This window comes from Athene cunicularia, assembly GCF_003259725.1.
Source record: "Athene cunicularia isolate RWA chromosome 4 unlocalized genomic scaffold, athCun1 chr4_part3, whole genome shotgun sequence".
Lineage (NCBI taxonomy): Eukaryota > Metazoa > Chordata > Aves > Strigiformes > Strigidae > Athene > Athene cunicularia.
In genome coordinates, this window is record NW_020799100.1 from 16,111,620 (window position 1) to 16,139,051 (window position 27,432).

General features: G+C 41.8%; 1 protein-coding gene across 5 annotated transcripts in view; it reads right to left on the reverse strand.

Moving 5' to 3' along the window:
- FGF13 (fibroblast growth factor 13) overlaps positions 1–27,432 on the reverse strand; it is a 260,995-nt gene that overhangs the window by 61,574 nt on the left and 171,989 nt on the right. Inside the window, exon 1 of one of the 5 annotated variants that reach the window (XM_026848689.1) lies at positions 10,108–10,217. The exons of the other annotated variants lie outside the window; for them this stretch is intronic. Within the exon in view, the coding sequence (XP_026704490.1) occupies positions 10,108–10,138 (31 nt within the window). The 5' untranslated portion in view covers positions 10,139–10,217. Of the gene's footprint in view, positions 1–10,107; positions 10,218–27,432 lie in introns of those variants that run through there. 5 annotated transcript variants of the gene reach the window in all.

The window sequence follows — 27,432 nt, forward strand, 5'->3', positions numbered from 1 at the left end:
TTCGGGGAGGCAGGCAGGGGGGCAGGCAGGGCAGCTCCAGCCATAGCTCTCCCCTGCCTTTCCCGCGTCCTTACAGGACGGCCCCCTCTGCCTCACTGATTTACTGGAGGCTTTGTGCCTCTCTTGCCTTTTCTTCCCCCAACCCCAGCCTGCTCTCAGCTCCAATTTTCTAGCAGAGACTAGAAAATCCTCAAAGAGAGCAATTTCCTTGTCACTGCCACGTTCTCCCTCTTCCCTTTGTCCCCCCACGGTGCCTCTGTATCCCCTGAGCCAGGCTCTCATGTCAGCTGGGTTTATTCACCCCTGGCGAAGTGGGGGCCAGACTGTGGTGGTACCAGGACCGGGAGAAGCGGCGGTGCCACGATGCTGGGAGCCCAGTCTGGCGTCAGAGCCTGGCACTGCACTGTGGTTCATGCCCTGCACAGCGGACACCGAGCCCTGCACACATCCATACCCCAGGACATAGGAAGCAGGAGGTCCTGAGGGTCCCTTTGTAACCCACCTCCTGCTCCTCAGTATGCTTTCAACAGCTGGAGTCTAAAATAAAGCCAGTTCAGGCTAGAAACAAAACAGAGATTTGCAGCCCTGAAGGCAAACAACTGCTGAAAGGATTTATCCCTGAGGCAGAGGGGATTCACAGTCACTTGCAGGGACTGAGGCAGGGTGGGATGTCCTGTGAGCAGGAGGGGGGAGGCTGTAGGCTGGCTCCTTGCAGGAGCTGAGCTCAGTGAGGACTGTGATGGCAATAGGTTTCAGTCATCCAAGCCCGGGAGTTTGGTCTTGTGTGCCCGGGGCCAGCTCCAGGGCTCCCCTGGGGCTATCAAGACAGAACGATGCAGGTGGCTTGGTGTGACAGCACCAGATTTCTGATGCACTTTCAGGCTCAGCCAAGCTTCTTGGGATACCTGCCCCTCCTTCCTCTCCTCCCACACCCTCAGCAAAGCCACACGGTCCTCCCCTCCCTCCCTGGGGTTGCACACTGTGGTCCCAGGCAAGTGCAGCAGAAACCATGTCACCCAATAGCTTCACTTCAAAGAGCTCAATCCAAAAGCAGTTCTCTGTATCTCTGCAACCGTTACAGTCCTGCCCTGGACTAGAAGCAGCTTGCAGAGGGGCCAAATCTGTTTCTTTCAACTGGGAACTCCTGCACCAATAAAACACATTGTGTGGCCAGGCCTTAGTAACAGAAATACTCATAGTGTGCAAGTTTTAAGATGATGTCTGACTGAAAGTACAACGTGTGTCATCAGAGCCTGAGCCCTTGACTGTTGACATAGTATATTGAATTTGGCAGCCCCACATACCCTCTTTTCTGCAAAAGGTACACCTACATGTATAGGTGTATATATACACACTCACCATTGTTTATGAGGCACTTCATGGCATCCACATATACATATTAAATAAATACTCCTAATTTCTCATTTGGTTTAAACAGTAGGGTAAAAATAACTGTAATTCACAAGTTCTACCACTACCCTCATCTGCCAGTCCACATAAGACATGTGAAATGCAACCCAAGAGACAGCCAGTTGGATATTATTAGTAATAACTCATCCTACTCAACTCACCGGTAATGTACTATGAATTTTGCCATCTTTCCACTTTCAATACAGTCATGAATGAGACTTGTTTTTTTTTCTGAGATTCACCCATTGCTTTATAAATATTCCCAGTTTGGAAAGCAGTGTTTGATCTCCAGATCAAAGCGAAGCTGCCTCATTGTGATCTGTCCTATAGGTCAGGTGACATTTCATTTTCACAATGACTAACCAGAACTCAGACTTCGGCTACCCTTGAAAGTCCTGGGGAAAAGCAGTATATAAAAGCAGTATTGAGGATATCTTTCTGCCAGCATTCCAGCCTGCATGCTTAAAATCCATAATGAAAATTCATTTGCACAAATGTTCCTTGACAGATAACTAAAGAGAGGAATAAAAATAGCATATATGCATAATCAGATTTAAGTTTCAAAAAACAGTCCTCCAGTTTTTTTGCACGATCAACCTCTCCATCTATCGGTACTCCTACAAACATGTCTTCATTTACTATAAATGGTACATGAAAATGAAGATCTTGTTGGGGAAATGTCTTTGGTACAGGACCCGTCTTTGGACTACTTCAGTGTTATAGATATAAAAATCTCAAGGAACAGCTTTATTTTCTTTGAAAGGCAAGAGCTGTTCATTCTACACCATGCTTAAAAGGTAAAAATAAAATAAATAACATTCTAAATGACTTCTTGAATGTAGAAGACAACCAGACACTCCTTGAACATACATCTTCTTTCTTTGTGTGTGATTATTGTAACACCAGCCCCATTTCAATCAAGAATTAAGAACCTCTTAAGAAATCAGCATGGGACAGACTTGTACACTCACTGTCAGAGACAGTGTCATGATTGACCAGGAGCTGGGATGTGACCCAGCAGCAATTCCACTGCTTTGCATTAGACAAAGATTTCACCCACTTTTGATTCATATTTTTTCATTTCAGTCAGCTGTTAAGTTTATGCTGATGAATATTTCCATAATTCTGATCCACTTGAACCTCCAGAAGTTGCCTGGTTTAGGTAAAGCCTGCAATTTGGTACCATGTCGCCCCAGACCAGGACTGGGCTCTTTGACTAACACAAGACACGGTTTTCAACCAACAAAAATTGTGCTCCTGGCTTCTGCAAGAAAAGGCATCAAAACCCCATCACTGGCCCAAACTGCAAGCAGTGGTGGCTGTTTCACCAGATTAGAAGAAAGTCCAAAACTTCTGGGTTTCGCTCCATCCTCCGTGAACCATCTGCACTGTGGCAGGTCCCAGACCTCTGCTGTTTCCCACGAGTTTGGATCCATCTTGAGGGCAGAAGATTTATAGTAGGACCTATACAAACAGATAGATGCTAAGCAAAACAAACACTGCACAAAAATCGAGACCAGATGAAAAATCACAGGGCAGCTCCACACCTCACTGTCATGGAACAAGCTTCATGTTTTGACAAACAGTGGAGGCTTTGCAGCGTGCCTGGTGCCAGCTGCAGCCTGTGAGCAGAGGAACCCTTTTCCCCCCACCGCCGATCACCTATGCTATTTCAGCACATGAACGTCAACAGATGTGCTCGAGCGCAGAGCGGTGTATCAGCGCAGCATCGCTGTCAGAGAAGGGGACGGGTGGAGGAGAGACGGTACTTTCCGGCTGCCTGTTCACGTGCACTGGTGATTGGCACATGAGCCCAACGTGTGACTTGATAAGAGAGCCAAGCTCCTCTGTAGAAGCATTAATGATCCTCATGACACGCTGACATAAAGCAGGAACTTACTGCCAGCAACTTGGGTCAAAATATCCCATCTTCAGACTAAACAGCATATTCAGTTATTTCCTCTATGAACAAGTACCAAAGGATTTATAGTGGGTCCTATATAAACAGGTGTATCCTGGGGAAAATAAATGCTGCATGAAAATCAAGACCAAAAGAAAAATCACAAGCCAGCTTCAGACCTCACTTGGCCCAGCATAAACCCCAAACCAGGCCCCTACATTTACAAGCCTGCAGCTGCTTTAGTATGACAAAATTTTCAGCCTGGCACGGGGTGTTAGGAGTCCCTCTGAGGCTCTTTTGTTCTTTCCGGGGTAACATGCTACTGCTGTTACAGAACAAGCAGGAAAAAAAACCTTCAGGACTCAAATCTGTGGACTATTTCCACTGCCTACACTCCCCAAAAGTAGAGAATTATTTTCTGAAAAGTGCCACCAGAAATTACTTCTCTCTCTTCTCAGGTTGAGATAAACAAGACTTCATCCAGTCGGGTATGACACAGCAGCACCGAGGCCCCCAGTGGTTTTTTTTCCTCTTCTAAGCAAACAGAATTACTATTCACCAGGAAACAGAGCTGTTCAGACCCAAGCCCCGCATCACTTAGCTCCTCTGTGAAACATCCCGTGGAAATGACTCAGCCTTTCCTCTGCAAGCCAGCTCCACGGCTGGACACAAGCGCTGAAAAACGGCGAGTGTCTGGGTGCTCTCTGCTCGGGGGATGAGTACAGTTTTCTGTCCAGTTCACTACCACTGAAAGCCTAGTTTTACCCTAGCTATAAGCCAAATTAAGAGTCAGCTAAATGTTTATTTTGGAGCACAAGGTGGAAAAAAAGCATTAGTGGAAGAGCTGGGCCTTCAGGCAATTCCAGACCAAGAGCTCAAATTTGAGGATATTTTAGTCCACAGACCAAATGGGCTACCTTAAAATTAACCTTAGTAGTATAGATCAGCTTCAGTAACCAGCTGCAGAAGTTTATACGAACTGTATTGCTGTAAAAAGAAGTATTTTTATGTTGAGAGCATAAGGGCACTTGTAAATAGTGACTTGGATGTTCCTCTGTGTGTCTGTGCCATGGTTCTTTGCAAAAGTGCACTGTGCAGCCCTATTCAGTAACGGGAAAAAAATTAAAATAAATTCCCATGACACCAGTGTAGACTTATCACCTGACCCACTTAATCTAAGAGCCCACTTGTTCAACGGATTAGGTGGCTGGTTGATTTTTGTGTTCTCAGAGTACAGAAACATGAATCCCAACACCTGAAGAGACCCCAGTAAAACTGGTGCATGGTGCATAGGACTGGATGTGCTCAAACTGGCCCCTATGTAGCAAAACAGACCCACATCCCTGTCTTCAACATGTGAGTCATCTCACTGAGACTACTAAGATGTTTAAAAAATAATTATGTACCTGATGCGTTACAAAAGGTTCTCATATCCTAATCCTGTTCTCTTATCAGATCTGCACAAGTTTGCTAGGACAAGGTTCACTGACTCTGACAAGAATTTGGGCCTCTTCTTCATGAGTGACATGCCCTGCTAAGTGCTCAGGATGGCCATGACATCTCATGTCAAGAGCACCAGTTTCTTCTCAGACTCTCAGAAAAAACACTAATGAGAGAAATCCCAGTTCTGCCCCTTTACAGCTGTGAATTCCAATTTCTTTACAGCACTGTCTCAGTCAAAACTAGTTTTGATCTGACCTGGTGGTGCAGGCATTTTTGGAAAAGGAGGGCATTTTTTGAAGGTAGAGAAATGGAAATATTTTTGCCTAGGTTAATCCATATTCAGTCAACCCAAAATGTCAACCACAAAAGATCGCCTATCCGGTGCATAAAAGATCAGTGCCAATCAGCTGGGAAAGGTCACAGAACAAACAGAAGAGATCAGCTCCCACAGCTCTGCGGGCTCCCAAATTGGGAACACGTTATTCTGGTGTCTCGGGGGGCCCAACCTGAGCCAGGAACTTGCAGCAGTGACCGACCGAGTTCTCTCTGCCCACCGCAAAGCCACAGCAAAAAATACTTCCCATCAGTATGCACAGAAGTATCCGTTCACCTCTCAGCATGATGACTCTTGGAAACATCAATGTAAATGACAGCATATCATCCCTGAAATATTTACATCTCAGCATGGGACACACGAGAAGTGTGGGCTATATGCCACTGTCAAACTTAACATAAGGCTACTTTACACATGACAAAACACTGCAAATAGTCCTTCACAGACCCAAAGCAAGTTGCCTAGAGATTGTCACATTACTCAAATGGATCTTTTTCCACCTTTTCACAGACCTGATGGTTCATCCTTTGTCAAGAGCTTGACAAAACCAGACTCATTTGGTCTCCAGTGAGTTGGAGTCTCTGAGGCTTCTTCCCTCCCACCTGCACCCAAGCATTTCTGCAAGTTTCTCATAGCCATGGTCCTTGCTTTGCTCAGAAGCTAACGTCTGCCCCACTGCTTGACTTCACATAACTACAGAGCTCAATTCGCTGCAGTCATGTGATGGGTGCCAAGCTTGCTGCTTCCTGTTGCTGTGTTAATGATGCAAGACCCATCTGTTTTCTAATAATGAAACCAAATTACCCAGGCTGGGATAGGAAGAGCCTGGCAATGGTTTTCTGTGACTTTTACCTGATTGCTGAGATCGTAGCACCAAGTTCACGCACACAACTGAGAATGTGAACAGATCTGGTCACAAATGAAAGGGACTATGAGCAAAAAGTGCCATGTCTTGGATGAAGGCAGGAGCTGGAGTTAGACCCTGCAATGGGCCAATGCTTCTGCAAAAGTGCAAGTGGGGCCTTGCTCCACTCACTGTCATGGAAGTAGAATTAGTTTACCTGAGCAAAAATGCTGGTCTTAGTGTCAGTAACCAGAACGAAGGTATATCCTTGAGGGTTAAGAAAAGGGCAATGAGCCAAACTTCTGCATTCTGTCTCAGTTCACCATGCAATACTCATGATACTAATAGTGACATGACACATTTGGCCTAGGTTCAGTGATGTAAAAGTTAGGTTTATCTAAGCTCATCTGACAAATTATCTAGGCTGTACAACCAAGAAAGAGGAGAGAAAGGCACCTCCAGGAGGCAATCCACTCCCATCCAAAAAAGCACCATTATTTTCACAGGTACATGAAGGAAAACACTACCTCTGCCTTGCTGAACTATCATGGCGGCGTGATTCAGACTGCAATCTACCTAATGCCTCTTTATGGTAAATAATATTCACCACCATCAAAATGAAGTAGTCCCTGAATGAAGGTCCATGTAGATCAGTGTCTTACTTCCGGCAGTGCTCAGTAATACATGGGAATATAAACCCAGCCCAAGCAGTTGCACAGTCGCACTTCCCACGCACACATACCTTCCAGCAATTGGCCTCATGGCAACTCCAGCCTTAGCAGGAGCTGCTGCTGGCAAGAGCAGAGCAAAGGTGACATCTATAAATCACACAGGGATTTTGAGGTGAAAAATATAATGTAACGTAAGTAAACTGAGGGGAATTCATTAGCATAAGTAAGATGTGCTCTTTTTGCAAACACTCACAAGTAACATTGGCTAGCAAAACAGGAATGAAAACCACAAGCTGGCATTTGCTGTATTGGATTTAAATAAGTCTGAAGACTAGAAGAATTGTGTATGCAAATTCTTCGTAAGCAAGTTAGAAGAAATTCAGAGAATTCAATTCAGAGAAGGAGGCTAATAGCAGAACATCTGCTGCTGCTCCAAATATTCACATTAGGTGCCTGGGTACATTTCTGGGGACTCATCAGAAAGCACAGAAAGGTTTTGTTGCTATGCAGAGAAACAATGTTCAGAAATCAGAGAAATAGATATGAAGCTGCCCAAGCTAAGCACTGTTATTCCTTGCTTAAGTCCAGCTGAACTAAAATAGGGACATGCTTGTACAGAGACTTGATAACTGTCCAACTTGTAGCTGCATTGCTACCTAAAGCCACCACAAAACTAGGATTAAGCTGCAGAAGTAGATACAAATACAATACCATGATTTTAATTAAATTCCCAGTCCATATGTATGGCCTTCACAACTCCCCAGTCATACTGCTAAATCATGCTGAGCTTAACTCACAGCAGAGAGACACCATATTTAGCAGATGATATATCATCAGGATTTCTGTCCTCTCCCTCCGACCCTCTTCCCTTTGTTTATCATTCTCATTTGCCATCTCCTCCTGCTAAGATCCTCTTTTCTTGTTTCATTAAAAATTACAACATGCTTCTAATGACCAGTAACCACAAAACCCATCAGTATTTCGATGTCCTTATCCTTCAGTTGAGGTCAACTTAATCTTGTTTACAAATAAATAAACTTAGCTTTATCTACAACAACATTCCAAGGCCTGGGAGCTTTTGCTGGGAAAGAAAGGACAAAGAGTAGAACCAGATTCTAAGGCACAAAGCTAAGCCTGCTGGATTGCAAGAAGTTATCTTGGCTTATCTTTCAATGTTAATCATCCAACCGATTCCTCTCAGTTCGTTCCATGTAACCATAATGAAGGAAGACCTCCTTGCATTTTCTTGTCTCCTAAATGGGAGAGGTTGAAGGGTTGAATGGTAAAAAGGCACATATGTGTACAGGTAAAACATGTAGCCACACAGAATTCTGCAAGGTATCCAGGGATTCCCAGGGAGTTCCCCTCATATGACTGGAGCAAGACCTATGGCTCCCAAAAGTTGCTGGTACCTGTAGTTCCTCTGGACTGTAGCAAACTGGGCATCTCAAGTCTCTGCAAATAGTGGTTCTACATTCATAATACAGACACTTAAACACAGGCATGGGTTTTTTTCTGCCTTTCCTCTTCCTGACTTGGAAATATGAGTAAACCCAAGGTTTTTCAATAACACAGAGATGCACAAACACCAGGGAATCAGAATAAAGCTGTTAAACCTGGGAGAAACTTCCACTTCCCTCAGCCCTTTCTTTTTTCTCCAACACTGTAATATATGAAATGTCTTACTCAGTGACTATATTTTAAAAACATTATCGCCATAAATTTTAGCCTACTTAAAAAGTTCTGATGTAAAGCCTTTCCAGGAGTCTTTAGGCAAAATACAGTTTCCTGCACAGGAAGCATGCTGTAGATACATTAACTTGTAAACAGTTACAAACCAAACAAACGGGAGAGATTTCCAGGACTTCCAGTCGAAAAAGAGAATGTATAGGAACTACTGCTAATACCAGAAACAAGAGGGACACCTAGAGTTAGTTCTTGTAACTGCCCCAGCAAGGTCATTCACTTTCTTTTCCAGTTTTGTTTCGGTCACTGGTGATATTTAATTCCAACAACCGTTAAGTGGAGCTTCCAGCTGTAATTAACAGCAAACGTGAGAGCGCAGGGTTCAGGCAAGCAGGGAGAGCCGCCGCGAGTGTGCCCTTAACGCGGTGCTTTCGTATTTCACCGGAGCTCGGTGTAGCCGCGCACGGCCGGGCGGCCGCTGTCCGCGGTGCTGAGCCCCGGCCGCTGTCCGCGGTGCTGAGCCCCGGCGCCCAGCCAGCTCCGGGCCTCATCCTGCCCCACTCCACCACCCCACACACCTCCGAGCTCCGTGGAACCAGCCCCCAGCACTTTACACCAAGTTTACACCAAACATCAAGGTCCGCAGTCAACTGCCAACATTTCCTTTGTATATTGTGGCTCGGCAGCGTACTCCCCAAAAGATAACCTATAGCAAAATCTTTTGACGGTTTCAGACCCACTTCATCTTTACCTCTATCATGCTATGAAAACTCACCGCTTTTGCAAAAGAGCAAGGCATTCAATAGTTAATAATCTGGATTGCATACTAAGTGATTATATCTTGTAAACACATTTTTAACCTGCCAAAACCACTGCAGACTGCTTACTTCACATCCTACACTTTACTATACTTAGATTTACTATATTAATTGCAAGAGAGAGAGAAAAAAAAATGGATGCCGCATGCCATGTCATAAAAGTTGTTTACTAATCATGTTGAGTTATTTCTAATAAAGAGTGATATATGACCTACACAGTTAATATCTAACTCTCACAGTTAATATCTAACTCTCTGTACATGCTGCCTATCATATTATTCTTTGATATTGGGGCATTTTCCAAGAGTCTTTGGATTTGTTTTTTGTCTCCTAGCCGCAGGGCGTTGGTTCTTACAGTAATCTGATCATTTCACATACCAAATGCAGAGAACACACTTTTTCATTATTAAAGAAAAATAAATTACGCCATCATAAGCGCCTTTAGCTAAAACATTTGCAGAAGAATAGAGAAATGCTGATGCTTTTGTATTTAAAATGTTATGAAGTTATTAAAACCATAATAAGATTGTCTTCAGTTAATGTTAGGCACAGTACTCTCAGGAAAGGCAATTAGAACAGGATTATGAACAGGATTTTTTTTTTTTTTTTTTTTTTTTTTAAAAGCAACCCTTATACCTGACCAAAAGCCTGGGTACAAAATTAATTCAATATGTGGCACGGATGTTTAAAAGGCCATAAGATCAACCTGTGTGACATCTGAAATACATATTCAAACAGCACAAATTTGCCAGTTCAGCAGCATATTCAGTATATTTACAGTTCCAACCAGTAGGAATCAACAATAACACTTGCCTTTTCCTTCTTAAATAGTGTATTTTTAGAGTTATCAAAGAAAATTCACAAAGTCAAATAACAACCACATTCTTAATAAATACTAAGCTTTAATTTCTTTATGTAGTTTATCATCTCTACAGAGGGTTAGTTACCAGGAAATACCTTCTATTTTTTTCCTGTAAAAATATCGCTTAAATACATCTTACCTGAATAAGACTTTCTTAACCCCAAAGCCATGCTGCTTTACAAGCTGCTCCTACCCAGACAATTGCAGTCTACATTTGGAGCAGACACACAGGGAGTAGATCAGAGAAAGTTTAAGGCATATTTAAAGTATTCTCTAAGGTACTGGCCAGAAACATCAAGCCCATACTCGCGGTATAGAGAGATCATTAATGGGCATTAGTGACAGACCATTATGACTTTCAGAGATCATTAAAGATTCATAATGTAGCTGTATTGTTCTGGCAACATCCAACCATTTCTTGGACATAAATGTACATTTCTCCTACATGATCTACTTAAATTTATTATTTTTTGAGTGTCAAATTTTATTTTCTGCCTCCTAGAATTACAAAGAATGCCTGTAACAGGATACTGTAGTACATTACGCCAGCCATAGGAGCCTGGTGCTTGGTTTAGTTGATATCCTTTATTGTAAGGCATTTTGCAATATGAATAGCTCAACAGCATTCATGAGGTAGAATATCTACCATACTTTCTTTCTTCTTTAAATAACCTGCATTATCGATGTACCATAAAAGTTACAAGTATAAAAAGCACTTTGACAAATTATATTTGCTAATAATTCTGAAATAACTACCCTTTGAAATCTTTAATCTTTACTTCTGCATTTCAGAAAAGCTCCTTTTTTGACATGTGGATTTAGTGAAAAATATTAAAAATATTCTAGTTGGAGTCAGCCAAACCAGATACTCCTAATGCAATTTTGATGAGTGAAGAGAGCACTGAGATTTGGTTTTTGAAGATGTCCAGTACTGCAAAGACTGTGGTTGAGAATGTGACCACGATTATACTTCAATTGTGTTAATCAAGGGCTGGATTCTAATTTTCTTTTGCTGAACTTGACTGAGACCTTGTTTAACTCATCCCTTTTCAGCATAGCAAGTTAAACCCATGCTCACTTATTATGTAAGTAATGAGACTGAGTCAGATTTCGAAGGCAAACACTGTCTCTAAGTGCGATTTGGTCACTGTGGAGTCACGTGACTGCAAGTAGTATAGAAGAGCTATTTAAAAAGGCTCTACCTCTTCACCAGGAATTACCGCTCCCTCTGAGACACGTTTACAAGTCACGTGTGCATGAGCTTGGTTTATTTTGCAGTGTAATGGACCAGCAGTGAACCTACACCCATTTGCATATCAGGAGGAAAATCACTGAACTCCAGCTGAGGAGCAGTAACTTCTTAATTCCTCTAACACAATCACTTGCAAAAATGCATGAGACATGCTAAGGAGTGGGACCTTAAAGTCATAGACAAGTAAACATCTTCCAGACGCCTGGATTAGGTACTAAAATGAGATCTAGAAACTGAAGTGACTCAAGCATTTTAACATGTTTTAGCATTTATGTTTTGCTGAATCTCAACCTGAAATGTGAAACATGCCAGTTTACTACTAATAAACAATTTTCCCAACAGAATATTTCAGTGTTTACTAATACACATTACTGCTTATGTACTTGCAATTCACAAGTATTTAGAAACAAATCATGCTGTGAATTGCACAATTTTAGAATATTCACTGTCTATTAGGCCACAGTTCCTTATAATCAAGCTGGGAATATTGCTGATATCCAAATACACTGTACTATTAAAACCATCCTTAATTATTGTGACTAGAAACAAACAGTGCAGCACCAAGAAAACTGCAGTGGGGCAAAAAATGAAGTTGATTCTGAGACCCCTCCACTCGGAAGTGGCACTGTTTTCACAAACACACAAAAAAGTCCAAAACCCATGTGGAAGAATACTCAAGCCCACCTCTAATTACCTGCTGAGTTCTCTTGATTTCAAACAACTGACATTGAGTCGATAGGTTTTATGTCACCCGTGTCAATTATTGACAGGCAGTCAAAAGCCAGCAGTGGCATTGCTTACTGCCTTGCAATTATAAACAAGGTTAATCTGCTTGTAAATGTAGTTCTTTTTCCATAAGCACTGGTGCATTTAACTCTTTTCCCAAAGCCTACATGAATTTGTAATGACAACTCCCCTAAAATTTACATAGTTCTTATTAAAATTTCAGTATTCTGTTCTCTTCAGGTACCTCAAGAATGGTTTAAGTGATTTGGAATCATTCTTACAGTTTTACAATAAAATTAGAGTTGTATATTGAAAACAGATAATTCTTATTATCATTTAGTTATTCAGTGCATATTAACTTGTTTTACTGTTCTTATTAAAAAAAAAATAAAAATACAGCTTGTTTCTAACCTCCACTGTGTTTTGATTACTTTATGTCTATTATGTGCCCTCAGCACATGACTAGAACCACCTGGCATAAAGGAACACAGCTCCTCTGAGGTTCCAGCTCAGATCTCATCTCTTCTAGAGCATCAGGTACCTCTGGGGGATGTCAGTTTAAAAGAGCAATTTTGCACTGTGGTGTGGGACCTGCAGTAAAAGAGCTACAAGTAAAATTTGTAAAAAAACTAGTCATTTTTTTTTCCTTACATATCAATAAAAATCAAGCTGATAGTTGTTATGAAGTACTCACCAGAGATTGCCACGTTATAACTAGCGGATAACTGATGACTAAACAATTAAGAGAAATAAGAAAAGATGGTTTGGAGAGGGCATTTACATTTGTAACCATCCAAGGATGAAAGCTCAAATTAAGCCCTCCAAAAGAGACAAGAGTCAAACCCAGTCCCTTTAAGGCACAATCTGATCAGTTTACCCATGGTATTATGTGCCACACTTTACAGGTGACCAGAACAGATGACTTCACAAGTCCCAGCAGGATTTGCAGCCCATGGTACCTGCTGGCGGGGATGGGGATAGTGCAGTAAGGACTGTATCAAGCACTCTCCTCCCAGAAATCACAGCCACACTCCCAGCAGAGTGCTCTACGTTCTGTGCATGTTCTCCACAACACACAAACTTTGTCTAGTTTGCATCTAAGCAATGATGCATGCTGAAATAAGGACCCAAGCACACCCAAAGCATGGGTACAAGAGAAATGACACACATTATTGCTCTGCTGTGGCAGAAAAATAGCCCCTTTCCATGACTGTAACATGGGATTGGATTTGTAATCTTGCAAACTATTAGGCATTTGTGTTTCAATTAATCCTGCTTTGCAGTTTTGAACTGATCTCCTCCAGAAAAAAACCCACAACAATCAGTCTTGACCTTGTTCCTTGGAATCCAGCAACAAAATCCCCAACTAGTTTGTCTGGCAGGAATAGGCTGAGAGCTCAGGCTTCACTTCTGCTGCTGCTGCCCTGATCAAAAAATCTCAAATGCAAAATATAGATGAGCAAGTGCAACACTGCTGTCTCAGCAGTTCTACTGCAACATCACACACCGTTGAACAGCAGCTGCAGCAGAAACCTTCCAGGGAAATATAGATGATGAGTGTAAGAAGGCTCCTGCCTTCTTGGAGCAGGAGGGATAAGGAGAAGAGAGTGCTCTGAACTGCTGCCCAGGCAGACAAAACACCATCTGGGGTTTTAGAGCCTGTTACTCTGCACAGACAATTTTGTATTAATGATCATTATTTTTTCATAGAGGCATTCAGCTGTTTAAATTTTAGCCCCAAAGCAAAGTGACCCAATTCATCCTATTTTATATGTTTTTCAGATTATTAAAAATATCATACATTTGTATATTTGCCTGAAAGTATCTGTGATTCCATTAATTTATTTTTTTCTTTCTCTCTTTTTGACCTGACTGCACTACCCTGTCTTGTGATTCAAAATAAACAAGTAAACCCTTAAGGAGCGAAAATATACAATATTCTGATGCTGGGAATACTTCCGTTTCTAATTACGAAGGGGAAGCTGTGTGAAGTCAGTGCAGCACTAGCACCTTCATTCCTTGGCTTTATCTGCCACCTGGTGGTACAGTCCCAGGGAGCGGAAAGCAGCAATTTTATTGGAAGGCTGAAAAACACAGCAGCACTGCAGTTGCAATCATCTGTGCAGCTCATGTCAGTGCAAGATGTTTTAAAAGTGTTCTGCAATTAAAACAGTGTTTTAACAGGAAGGGCAAGATTTAAATTCAGGTTTTTCAGCATGTGAAACTAAACAGCTGCAAACTCTCAAGATTCAGAAATTGAAACAACAATTTCTAACACTTATTAAACGCACCTGAACACAATGGAAGCCCATTTGCAAAAGCAGGACTCACAGTCAGACACAAGGTTGAAAATAGAAAAAGTGTGAGAGCCATTTTGCAAGCTATTTGCAGGCAGGTAACAACATCCCACTGTCGCACCATGAGAATAAAGCAGGAAGGACTAAGTTCTATCCTGCACATTTATAGCTATTGTATTCGATCTGGAATACAATGTTTATTGTATATGCTACTCAAAACATTTCAGTAAGATTTCAAAACAAAGCATAATTAAAAGTGACTCCTATTTTCTCGTTCTGAAATCAACAGCCCTTGCTTGTGTTGTCCCACCTGTTGTACGGGGACAGGGTGACACTGAAGCTGCCCTGCTAGAGCCATCTGGTATCTGCCTTACACTGCTCTGCAGCTGTGGGTGGGAAGGTAAATATTTATTACCAGGAGTTGGCCCCTTGGCAAAAACCTAAGGGCCAAGTCTACTTGGCACAGTGTGGTACCGTGCAGGGATATTCAGGATAACTTGGGTCCAGCAGCATTAATATTAATTAGCAGACAGAATGCTTTGTCAAGCAGTCCCAAGATACCCAAGAGAGCACAGTACCTGCGCACTGATGCACTCAAGGATAGGTATCTTGAATCATTTCCATCTCTAATATATGGGGGAAATGAGGCAAATACACATAAGGTTACTGGCCCATGCTGCCTTACAGCCATGCCACAGTCGTGCACCAGGGAGGTGGTGGCAGCCCCCTGTATTTGCAGGGGCTTTTGGCAGGATAGCTGTGCAGCAGCTCAGGGTGAAGCCCCCGCTCCTTGCTTGGCTTTTATCATTCCCCAAGGAAAGCCACATGCAGAATGTAGGCAAGTGCTGATGAACACAGAGCAAACATTAAAAAAAGAGAGCTATAAGTATTCTTATAGCCACCCATGTATTTACATGAGCCCTGTGGGATGACATCCTTCCGATATCTGCAAAGCAAATTTCAATCACACCGGCAAACTTCTAACTCAAACACAGTTTTTACTTACTCACCAAACATGAAAAAGGAAACACAGCAAATGTCTAATCCAAGCCCTCATGTCAGCATGATCCTACTCATATCTGGTACTTCAGGTGTTGGAGACCAATTCTTAAAGCTAAAAGAAGCATTTTCCATATTCTCCATTACAGACTGAAACTAAGACTAAGCCTTCACTAGCTTGCCTGTTGAGGGAAGAGAGCTGGATGCTGTGCATATGTTTGTGAGGGGGTTTGCAAAATCACCTAACAGAACTGGGAGCCTAAAACCCATTACATTTCCCTGACACACATGTACTGAACTTCCTAAGGTGCTTTTGAAATACCCCACTGAAAATCACATTGAAACAACTTCGAGGAAACACTGGACAGATGCCAGGGATGAGGAGGTCAGCAGAGACTTCACCTCCATCCTCAAGATGAGGCTGCAGGAGCCCAGATAAATTGAGTCTGGTGGTGACTACCTCCCTACCTGAGGAAATCCCAAAGACCCTGGGCCAGATCAGAGTCAAGCATGGAGTATCCAAAGCCCTGTCCTGGCCAAATGGCAGGCAGCCCAACCACAGCGGCTGCAGCGTTCAGTAACAGCAGATGGTTTTGAAATGACAGTGCCTCTTGCCAAGTGCGACCCGTTCCGACTCCTCTGTTTCTGCATCACCCATGCCGTTTGCAAAGGGTCTGTGCAAACACAACGCACAAGGAAAGCTCTTCTCTCAGCAGCCTGCAAGCATTTACAGCCAAAATCAATACACGCATCAGTGCTCATAAAAGTAATTTCATTTATGATAATTAAATAAATTAGTTCTAATAAAATAATGATTTCTCTATTTACCAGAGGAAAATAATGGCTTGAAAGTCATTTCATTTGACAGAAACTTGGGGTTGGGTTTAATCCTTCAGATTTTATTCTTAATTTCTGCTGATATTTTATAGCAGTACAAATCATCATTATTTTATTTTCCCGTGATACAATATGAAAATAAACTACTGAAAATATTGAGCTAAGCCCTGGGCAGAAAAGGATGAGAAGATATCCTGGAATGTGGGCTGGATGCAGTGTTCAGAAAGTCAGCCTCAAGCCCCCTGTATGCATGTCAATAAACCCAAACCACTCTGAAAGTGGATTCAGATCCCAAGAATTCCTGATGTGAAGACACAGAAGTTGTATTGTATTTGCATAGGTATAAATTAGATAGAAGTCTCCATCCTTGCCACATAAGTTAATGCCTCGAAGAAGTTTTATCTAAGCAGAAAATTCAATAATTTTTGTCCCAATTTTCCATTCCACAGACAAGATGCTGTACCAAACACTTAGAAAAGAGTGAGTGAAAAAGATGAATAGATTAAATGGGCTCTTATGTGCCACTGTCATTCATCAGGCCTTCATTCTCATAATTAAATACACTGTCCCAGCACTATGCTTATATCCAGATGGGGAACTGATCACACAGTAAAAGGTTTGTTAATAAAAGATGCTTGGTGTGTTTACCAGAAATGCAAGCATAAGTATCTATCAGACAAAAAATATCTCTCACCACTTACTTTGCAGACATCATTTTGGCCTACTTTCCTCATCAGGGAAAGAAAGCATGATTCAAACTCTCAAAAAAAATGTCAATAAAACATTTGCCACCAGAGGATGCTATTTCATAATTTTTTTCGAGTGACATACCTGTACCAGAGAAATGTCAGTGAAGAGGTTTAGCAAAACCACTACTACTGTTTTGCAGCTAGTCCTATTATTAATTCCTCTGAAAACAGCCAATTTCTCAATAACTGTATTTGTACTTAATCTTGAGCCAAAGGAGAAATAAATCCACAAAACCCTCAGAGTTCATAACCTGGATAATTTCTGTCCACTTTAGTCTGATGGTACATTTCACTGCCTGTAGGGCTGCCAAAGGGAAGATGCTGATGAACAAGTCAGGGGCTTTCAGGGACTCCACTGATCTGTAAATATAATAATCCTCAGCAGAGAAACTTCAGCAGGATGAAATACCAGTGAAGCCCTACTACCAGCAAGTGCAGCAGTTTTCTTCACTATTTCCCATCTTTTTGGTTTTGAAGTCTTTTGAGCACCTGGCCCCAGATTAATATCCCAGATAACCTCAGCCTCAGACCATCAGACTCCAGGCCCCAAAACTAAGGATTCATTCCCTTGGAAAACTGTGTTGCCTTTTGTTCCAGATCTGAACAGAACCAAATTTTAAAACATCCCAATTTTCTATGAAACAGTTTTGCTCTTTCCAGTCTGGTCCAGGTATAAACAGATATTAAGGGAAATGGGCCATGTAATTCTATTGGACAAATCTTGTGCTCATAAAGCATCTCTGGCTGATGGTCCCAGAAACAGATACCCTTTCTCCAGCGACTGAACATGCACATCCCAGAGGAGATCAGCACAGATAGGCTGTTGTACCCTGTGGCATCTTTACAGACTCCTTCTTGCCTGTTCTTTAACCTGAGCAACAGAGGCTTGGACTTGGATTTTGGCCACAATGCCCCATATTCAGGTAATGCTCATGGTCAGAGAGGCCTTTGACAGAGGGTGACAGAATTTCAGCCATGTTTCCAGAGCTCGCCTTAAGCTTTGCTAGCTCCCAGCGGAGCTCACACTATGGTGTAGTTGAGAACTGTCAATGTTAGGTTAATGGTTGGACTAAGTGATCTTCGAGGTCTTTTCCAACCTAGATGATTCTGTGATTCACACAGATGCAGGTGCCCAGGTGACTGTTGTCCTTTAGAAATGACTCAGAAAAGCCACTTGTGTCCTCTAATACAAGCCAAGCTAGGAAGCACTTCATACACTGGGAAGGGCGCTTGAGAAGTTGGAATATTGCACAGGCCTTAAATGATGTGGGTACCACAACTCACATCATTCACCCAGAGCTCCAAGGCGCTGGGAATGCACCCTTCCCACTGCTGTGCTTCAGAGCCCCAGTGCTTCAGCAGGAAGCAGCCAGGTTCATTTTAGGGGACAGAGCCTGAAAGCCAGCTACTTGGTGATCTCTTCTGTGCTGTTCCTCTGGCTTCCAACTCATAAACTCCAAATCTGACTTTGCATCATTAAACATTCCCACCTACATTTCCTTTGCAAAGAAGCAGCTGTAAAACAAAGTAATTTAATTTAATTACAATTTTTTAATTAAGCAACTATGTGACTATGTACTCAACTGCAGCGGTGAGAGCTCTAACCCCACATCTCAGCATTAGAGGGAGTCCTGTTCCTATTTAATCTCTTTGCTGAGACAAGGAGGAAAAGTTGGAAGCATGGCTTTAGGGAACAGCATCCCAGCAGTCAGTTAGCAGCACTAGAAAACTGAACAAGGTAAAAACCTGAGAGCATATTTCATGCTCTGCAGTGGACCCACAGCACACAGCAGCATAAAAATCTGGTCCCTTTCCTCATGCCAAGCATTAGCATTCCTGCTCTAAGCAACCCTGCTCTGAGCTGCAGCACTTGAAAGAAGATTCACGCAGATACTCAGGTTCAGTGACCTTGGAGATCCAAAAGGCTACATCAGCCTTTCAAGTAGTTAGCTTTAACATTGATGGGCTTGGAAAAAATCTGTCAGACATGGGCAGACAGGTAGGAGTCACCCATCGCTGGTTGTTGGATGTTGTGGTAATGACTGATGAATACAGACACCCATAAATAAATGGGCAGATGACTCCAGTGACATCATGTTCTTAAGTACTACAGCAACAGAGGCAAGGAAAGTAGACAGGCAGACAGGAGACAATCCAGTCATGCCCTATCTGCGCATTATGGCGTGAGTCATATTACCTTTTTCAATACAGATATTCAGAGGGGTACCTGGACAGCTGCCGAAGGTGGGAGCAGATTCAACCAAGGCAAGTGTTCGCCAGTGTCTTGTCTGAGTGAACATCATCGGGCCATAAAGACTGCTGCGTATTCAAGAATCTGGACTAGATCTTGACTTCAGGGCTTGGATTGAACAGCACAGGCTCACAGATCCTTGGAAATATTCCTTTCAGTCTTGTTTACCCACCTGACCCTGTGTACTGTTCCTTTTATCTTTACATATCCTGCAACTGGACTTATATTTTGCAGTGCTCCATGCCCAGTAAGAGAAGGTAATGGGAGCCAGTTAAAAGCCCGTTTCCAAAATATTATTCTGGACTCCACTATCGTACAAGTGGCTCTGCAATCAGTACCTGGGCAAGAACAGCTTCTTAAAACCAATTTTAAAACAGCAGCAGCAGCAACAACAACAAAATAATAGCTCTGATAAGAACACTACAAGCCCATTGACAAGAGAGCTCTGAATTCCTCTGAAAAGGCAAGTCCCCAAGCTCCTGAGCTCCCTGCAATTGAGCAGCTTGCTTGTTTGAACACCAGCTAATATGGTAACAGGAAACAGGACAAAGTTAAGCTGAGGAAGAATAAAAAGAGCAGCTAATTTCATCTTCTGCTTGGGACATTGGGAAAATCCACTCAGACCAAGAGGGGCACTGAAAGAGCAGGATTAGGAAAAGATGCTCTCTGTGTAGTACAGGACCCTGCGCTTTCCTGTTCTCCAAGGACAGGCTGTTTATGAAAATATGAGCATCTGTGAGAAATGATTTAGGGGATCTGAAATGGGAAATTCAGCTTCCTTTCCCCAGCTCCTGTTTAAACACAGTCATGATCATCAATGCCTAAAAGCTGTCATCACCCACAGGCTTTTCAAAAAGCTGCGGCCCTGTTGAAAAATGAAGTGCTTAAAGTCAGGCACCTAAATCTGTGCTTCTGTGCCTAACTCATAGAAAGGTGAGTCTCATGCCACAGCAACTTCACAGCTCACCAGCACAAGGAGATGGTCTCAGCCCACAAAAGGCACAGGATGACAGAGGAACACAGACCTGCTTTCGCAGACAGACAGCTGCTACCAGGACCACTGCCAACTCAGAGGACTCCAGTGTGGAACACTCAGCCCCATTTTCAAACATTCAGTGCAGCAGCCAAGGGAACTTCTTAGGTTTGGGACTTTCCAGGACTTAAAGGTGTCTGATTTTCTGAAACATTAGGTCTCACCTGCATGTCTCAGACACACAGACTCACTTGGGTGTTGAAGTAATCACAAATATCAGAAATCTCAGTAAAATGAAGCAAGGAGCTAAATTTCAGTGAAAATTTTCCATCTAGAAATTCTAAGCACAGATGAGCAAACATTTTTTAAGAACATAACGAGAACTATGTGTCATCTCTAATGACAGGATTTTAAACAAACTGCAGACTGTGCTACACTAAATTACTGAACAGCACATGAGGCTGTTTTGGGATGTTTCTACACCCATGTCGTCTTACAATTACTTTAGAAAAAACCCAATATGCTACATACCTTGAAATAAATATTTCAGAAATACTCAGGTTTCTAGCATTTTTTTAAATTTTCATTTTAAAAGTGATAACTCAGGATAGAGTTATGGTCTAGAGATATGTCTCATTGATATACTTCATCTATTTAAATCATCTCTTGATTTGGGGTGCCTTTGGTCAGCAGTAAATAACTTTAACAGGCTTGTTACTTTGTTATGAGAGTTTCAATATTTTCAGAGAGGATTTATCCCTTTGCCAGTTATTAGAGAAAAGGTGTCCATTCAGGTGACATTTTGAAGTTTTCTCTGTATCTTGAAGCAAGGAGTGAATGGGGTAAATGTTAACTGACTATCAGTGACAGTTAAGTACTATCACACATGCCCACTGTATTTCTAAATTAGTTTTTCTCCAACTTCTTATACTGTCTTTTATATCAATCACTCCTAGAATAAAAGGTCAATCCTCTCCATCTGGTGTCTAACAGGGTATTCAATTGTATTTTGGAGACAGACTCTGGTTTCCAGTTTGCCAACAGTGACAATTCCTTCCCTGTACTTTATAGCTGGGATACCACCCCTCTGGTGTGGCCATCAGGGCTTATTTTCTGGGATAAACATTCAAACAGAGCAATGTTTCTGATCTGCCTCTTCATACAACTCTAGACCCAGCCCAGAAGGAAACCACCTCCTCCGAAGGTCACCCGCATGACCGTTCAAGGAGCCCTGACCAGCGGCACCACAGGTACCAACTAGCTTCCTAGTACATAATATATGAAGCTTCTCCTCCATTACCTGGTATTCTAAGAAAAAGTTAAGGGATGTATCTGACATCAAAGAATTCTTTCTGGTTTGAGTGCTGGATAATTCTGAAATGGGTGGGAAGTGATTCTCCATTGCCAAGTAGCTTAGGCCAAGCTAAGCACAATTATCTGATAGGAAATGGAGAAGGAGGCTCTATATTCTGCCCTTGTTCAGTACTCAGCCTGTCGTGTTCAAGACAGTGATGGCATATGGAATTTACTGGGGAAATTGCTGCCTTCCAAGGTCTGAGAGAGCAGGATTTTCTTAAAAATGGGAACACTTCCAAGTTCATTCTGTTAACTCAAGTTTTAACTGCCCTAGGTAGAGGGCAGGGGATGGTGCAGTCTTACACTTCTGTGCATGTTCCCTCAATGCTGATGACACACCACTTAGACTGATGGGGGTATGCACTTTCTGCTATTTTTAAGTTCCTGCAAACCTGAAGATGGGATAAACCACGGTAGCACTGAACATAACAGGTCATATGAGGAAATAGTGTTGCAAACTAATTTTTGTCATCTATTTCCATGATTTAAAATACACGAGAGCATATTCTGTGCATCAGTGCAGCTGTCACTCACAAAGGTGGCCGCTTGAACATATGACTGATGTACAGTAATAGTAACTCTTCTGGCAAGCCAGCCAAAGGAGTCGGTATGAAATTTGATTGCCTACTTAAAGGACTAAAACTGGCTAAGTGCCGCTGGAGCCATGCACAAATATGTCACCTCACTGTGAGGAAGAAAAGTGGCTGGTATAGAGAAACAATCACTGATGATACTGCATCTAATATTCTTTGACCCAGGAGTATCTATATATTTGACTCAACGCTCAGTGCTCACAAGTTCTCCCAACTCTTTTCAACTTTAAGCTAGGGAACTGATGAAAATAAAGGTGAAAGGTAGATTACTATTTAGGTCTTGTTATGTCAAGCCTAACAGTCTTCTAATAAATGAATGGCAAGAAAATACTTCTTATTACCATCTTTCCTGTAGTTTAAGCAGTAGATTGTGGCTACAAGAAAGCAAGGAACTTTTGTTAATTCAGGAAGCGAAGAAATATTCTGGAATAGAGGAGGAAGAGCTGGTTCATTCTGGACGACTACCCAGGGTGGCCAGACGAGGCTGTGTGAGCTGCACAGATCCCTGACACTGCCCACTGCAGACTCCGGCTGTCACAGCTGGTGGGGCAGAAGGTGGGGACCAGGACACCTATGTCAAGGCACTCATGACAAGCAGGACCCCCTCTGCACCCTGCTTCGTCAGTGCAGCACCATACAAGGATGATTTCCTATACCGATGCTGCTCCGAGAACAGGAAACATCTTTTTTCCTACCTCTGCTGCTGCTAGGGTGGTATTTCAACAACCAGGCTACAGTTATTCAATATAATTTGGAAGACAGGATTAAAACGACATGTTTTGCTGTGCTCTCCCAACCAATCTGAAGCATCCAGTGTTTGTTTTTATCTTTAGCTGCAATTAAACCTACAGGAAACATGTGGTAAACGTAACCTTCCCACAGGGAATACTACTCTGCAAGCCACTGACTAACCACTAGATAAAACACGTAAGTGACACCAGCATCAATTTTACACAAAGCAAGACTAAGATGAACATCTCACGGTAATAATGTTAATTATACTTGGTGGATAAAATGAGAAGAAAAACACCCAGAGAATTCAGTGAGAGATGCTAAGATCTGTAATGCTTAAATAGCTAAATGCAATTAAAAGACTCACTCTTTAGTCATCAGCACTTTTGCAGCTCTACTATAGGACGTGAGCACTAGAGCCAGTGCACTGTGACAGGAGAACAGATTTCTACTTTGCTCTACAGCTAACAATCCTTTATCTGTGGGATGTCTGACATTAAATATTTTTTAAATAAACTTGTCAAAACTGGGCAATCAGATGAGTATAACACTAACTAGCCATTTCCTAAGCAATCAATTATCCCATGAGATCACGATCAGTTAGGGATCTTCACGTGAGGCAAGAACATACCCGAATATCCAACATGCCCATGACGGAACGTCACTGAGCACGGCTAGGCTGGGTTCTGCACGGATGTCTTCCCTTCAGGAGCTGTGAGCAGTGGTTCACAGGATCAGGGTGCCTCAGAGCAGATCTCCTTAATCTCAGCCCTATCAGCACCATAAGGCCTAAGCACAGAAGCAGCTTAAAAGACTAAACCACTGTGAGCCTGTGGCTAGCTCAAACCCCAGGAAAACTCAGAAAGGCCCAACTGCTCCATGGATGAAGTCACCTCCAACATGTTTCACAGGGGGAGCCATGACCACTCTTTGTGACCCGTCTGCTCAAGAAATCTATAACCATAGCCCTTCTTTATCATTTCATATCTTCCTTTAGCAAAATGACTGTGGAATTTTTGACTAGAGCTTAACGGCATTTCCTCCACAAATAAATTCTCTTAACCTCTTGGCCTGCATATCATAAGATGTTTTAATGGGATTCTTTGAATTATGTTTATTAGTTAGGGCCAATTAAGCATTGGTTACTTGGATAAACATGCCCTGCTGACCAGTAATTTTGAAATTGCTACAGAAAGCAACAAAAATATTCCACAAAGCTAAGGGCACATGTGAATATTAAATATACCTTTATTATAAAAATGAGACTGGCTGTCATTCACCAGAGCAAGCGTATAGGGAAACGACCATTTCCCACTCACCAGCACCATGCAGGGCAGCCGGTTACTATCACTGCTTTACACAAGTCCTTCTGCTTTATCTCATCTGCTCTCCTTAAATAATGCTTTGTTACTACATCGCAACATATAGTTCAGCTCATCTACCTGAACTGCTTTTTGAAATAGGTATGTAATCTTTAATTACCATAGCTTCGTTATTTTTACAGCTAACTTTGCAATCCATTGCTAATCAAAATCAATTCTAGCACACAGCTCACACAACTGCTTTTGGGGAAAATATCCTGACTTTATTACCTTTTTAATCCAAAACCCAAACAAGGTCACTATAATTTTCTGGATATTAGGTTGGCTGCCATGCATCAGCATACCCACGATTCATTTACTAGATCAAATAGCTGAATGCTAAACAAGCAGGACTTCAAGTTTTCCCTGTCTATATGTCCACAAACTAAAACCAAAAAACCAACAAAAAAGCCCCCCAAAAGTCAACACCCTATTTAGGTTTCTACAAACAGATGTTAAATTAACCTGGTTGCATAGTAACTATAAAAATTAGCCCCTTATCTTTATAAAGTCCAGTTACAAATCTCACAGATAGAAAATATGAAGCAAAATCCTGTTGTTAAGACTTACAGAATTACCTACAAGTGCTCTCAGCAAGATTAAATTACAAATCAATGACAGCTATGCTGAGAGCCAAATTATGACTGACCCTGAGTGAATATAAAAAATGTGAAGAATGTCCAATACCTTTCCTTTCTCCTCTGTTCTGTCTCCACGCAATACCATGCACAACTGAACCCACTCAGCTTTCCCAGTTAATTCATTTTTTCAGTTTGACATCAAATAAAACATTTTAATTCTCCCTAAAATGTTTTGTTTTAATGTGTTTTTTTCAATGTTTACGCACAATCTGCAGCACTTCAGAACAACATCTAATTTTGAATTAAAAAAACAAAAGGTCCTGCTTCTAAGAACTGCAACACTTTTCCTTTTTTTTCTTTTAAGCACGCCAAAACTATTTATTGAACATCACTCATAGATCTCCAAACTGCAGCTCTTCATGAAAAATGGTTTGTACCATTTTCTTCCTAAAGTTATGGTTGATCACTCAGGAGATTCCTTTTCTTTATTAAAATTTTAGGCACCTCAATGAAGTTACAAGGCTAGTTTGCAAGGACCCCTATGCTATTAATCGAGGTGTTTGTCAGGTTGACATAGAGCTTAGGGATATGGTGTAGTTGAGAATGGTCAATGTTAGGTTAATGGTTGGACTAGATGATCTTCAAGGTCTTTTCCAACCTAGATGATTCTGTGGTTCTGTGAAAGGAGACCAGCTCCTCCATGGAGGGAAGAAAACCAAGTCCACTTGGGTGTGAGTGCTCTGGTTTGTCCAGGGGGATCCAGCCAAGCAGGGGCAAAGCCAGCGAAGCCAGAATCCCAGTATCCTGGACTGCAAGTAACACACTCCTGATTACATGACATGCTTTCCCTACTGCACTGCTACTTTTCCAAAAGCTGATACCATTAGCCTACTGCTGCTTCTGAATAGCCATGAGGAGTAGCCCATGATAAATTTGAACACCCACCTTTTTCAGGCTGATAAAGCCACTCACAAGAGTGGCAATGCCTACCATGGACAGAACAAGTCACCTCCAGCCTGGTACATTCAAAAGAACAATAAATGCACTCAGCTACCAAACATAAACTGTTAAAAGATGTGATCTGTGTGGCCCAAGAGACAGGTTAGAGGAGAGGACTCCAATGCTTATGCTTCATCATTTTCAGCATCATCTGCTCATTTCATTAAACAACTGATAGCACGTAAGGGAAGCGGTGGAAGTTTTGCAAAATAAATACTCCTACATCTGTTGACAGCTTCTAGGCATTCAGCTAAAAAGAAGTCATTTGTTTTCAAATTGCACATTAAGACTCAGAAGGGATGAAATTATCATCATCATCAAATAACGCAATATTTTTAATATGGTAACATCTAGAAGCCACAATTAGGTTTGTAAACCGAAGCCACGAAGGGATGAAGACAGATCCTGCTCTGAACAGATAATCAGCATTGCAAACTGATAAATCATTGCTTCTACCATCAATAACTTGATTTAAATTATGGAAGGAGACAGAAATAACTAGATAAAAAGATCTGAATCTTTTTGCACTGTTCTGGCTTTGCATACTAGAGTCTTACAATTAATAATTCCACTCCACTAGAAGAAACACATATCTACTCTCAGCTGAAGGAGGAAGGATTCCGTAGTTTCGTACAGCCTTTCCCTACTTTACATCTTGCCTCTTTGGAGCACAGCAAGTGACAAAGTGTGATGTATCAGTTCACAAAACATTTCAAAACATGGACAGACTAGAAGAATTTGAAGAAAAAAAAAAAATCCACTTTTTTGGGGGTGGGGCGAGGTGTTTGGCAAATCAGGGTATCCACTAATTTAATTTCGGGTGAAATTCAGCTCTTTGTAAAGGTTAAATTTTTATTTTCCAGTTTCAGCACCTGGAAATGCTGTTCAATGGATATATGTAAATGAAAGATTTTCATGTACAGATTTTTTTTTCCCCAAGATTTCTTTTTAAATGAATATTTTACCAAATTCAGGAAGAAGTAATTAAGTGTTTCATTTTCATCAAGCCTTCATCCTAGGCCACAAAACATGACACAGTAAAAACGAATGGAGAGTTTTTTCTACCCTTAATATATGTCCACAGAAAGTGATGTGTGGTTGAGGCAACACTGACTGTCCAGCTACCTGTAGGTAAGAAACGTTTGTAGATACAATGGCACAAAATGACCACACTGCCATTTCCACATGGTGGTATCAGTGGGGACTAAGAGAAAACTCACCTCAGACAGAATTATCTTATTTCTGTCGTTGTCAACAAGACCTACACAGCTGCGAAATTTAAGCTGTTACAAAAGCTGCTGATACATACATACAGGCTATAAACAAATGGCTCCTTTCAGAAATAAGGAAAGACTGTCATTTTTATCAAACAGGAAAAAAAAAATCAAGAAAACATGAGAAGAGACACTGAGAAAAACTTATGTTCCAGCTACTGTAGCAACATCTTTTCAATCAATAGGGAGAATCCAAAGAATATACAAAGCAACAGACAACACAGCTGCAATTACCACTTCATGTGAGACCATGCTTCATTTGCATTGTGACATCCAATCAGTCAGAATTAAATTTTGTGTGCTACCCTATGTCCCCAGATCTCTCCTTCAGCTAATCTGTCACATCCTTTACAAAACTGTTACAAATAAGATTTATCAAGATGACAAATAGAGCTTTCATTCCTAGCGTGCAGTGCGCTTGCCGTGCTCAGTGTACAATCAGCAGCTCAGCTGCTAAGCAACAAAAAGAAACAGAGAAAGAAAA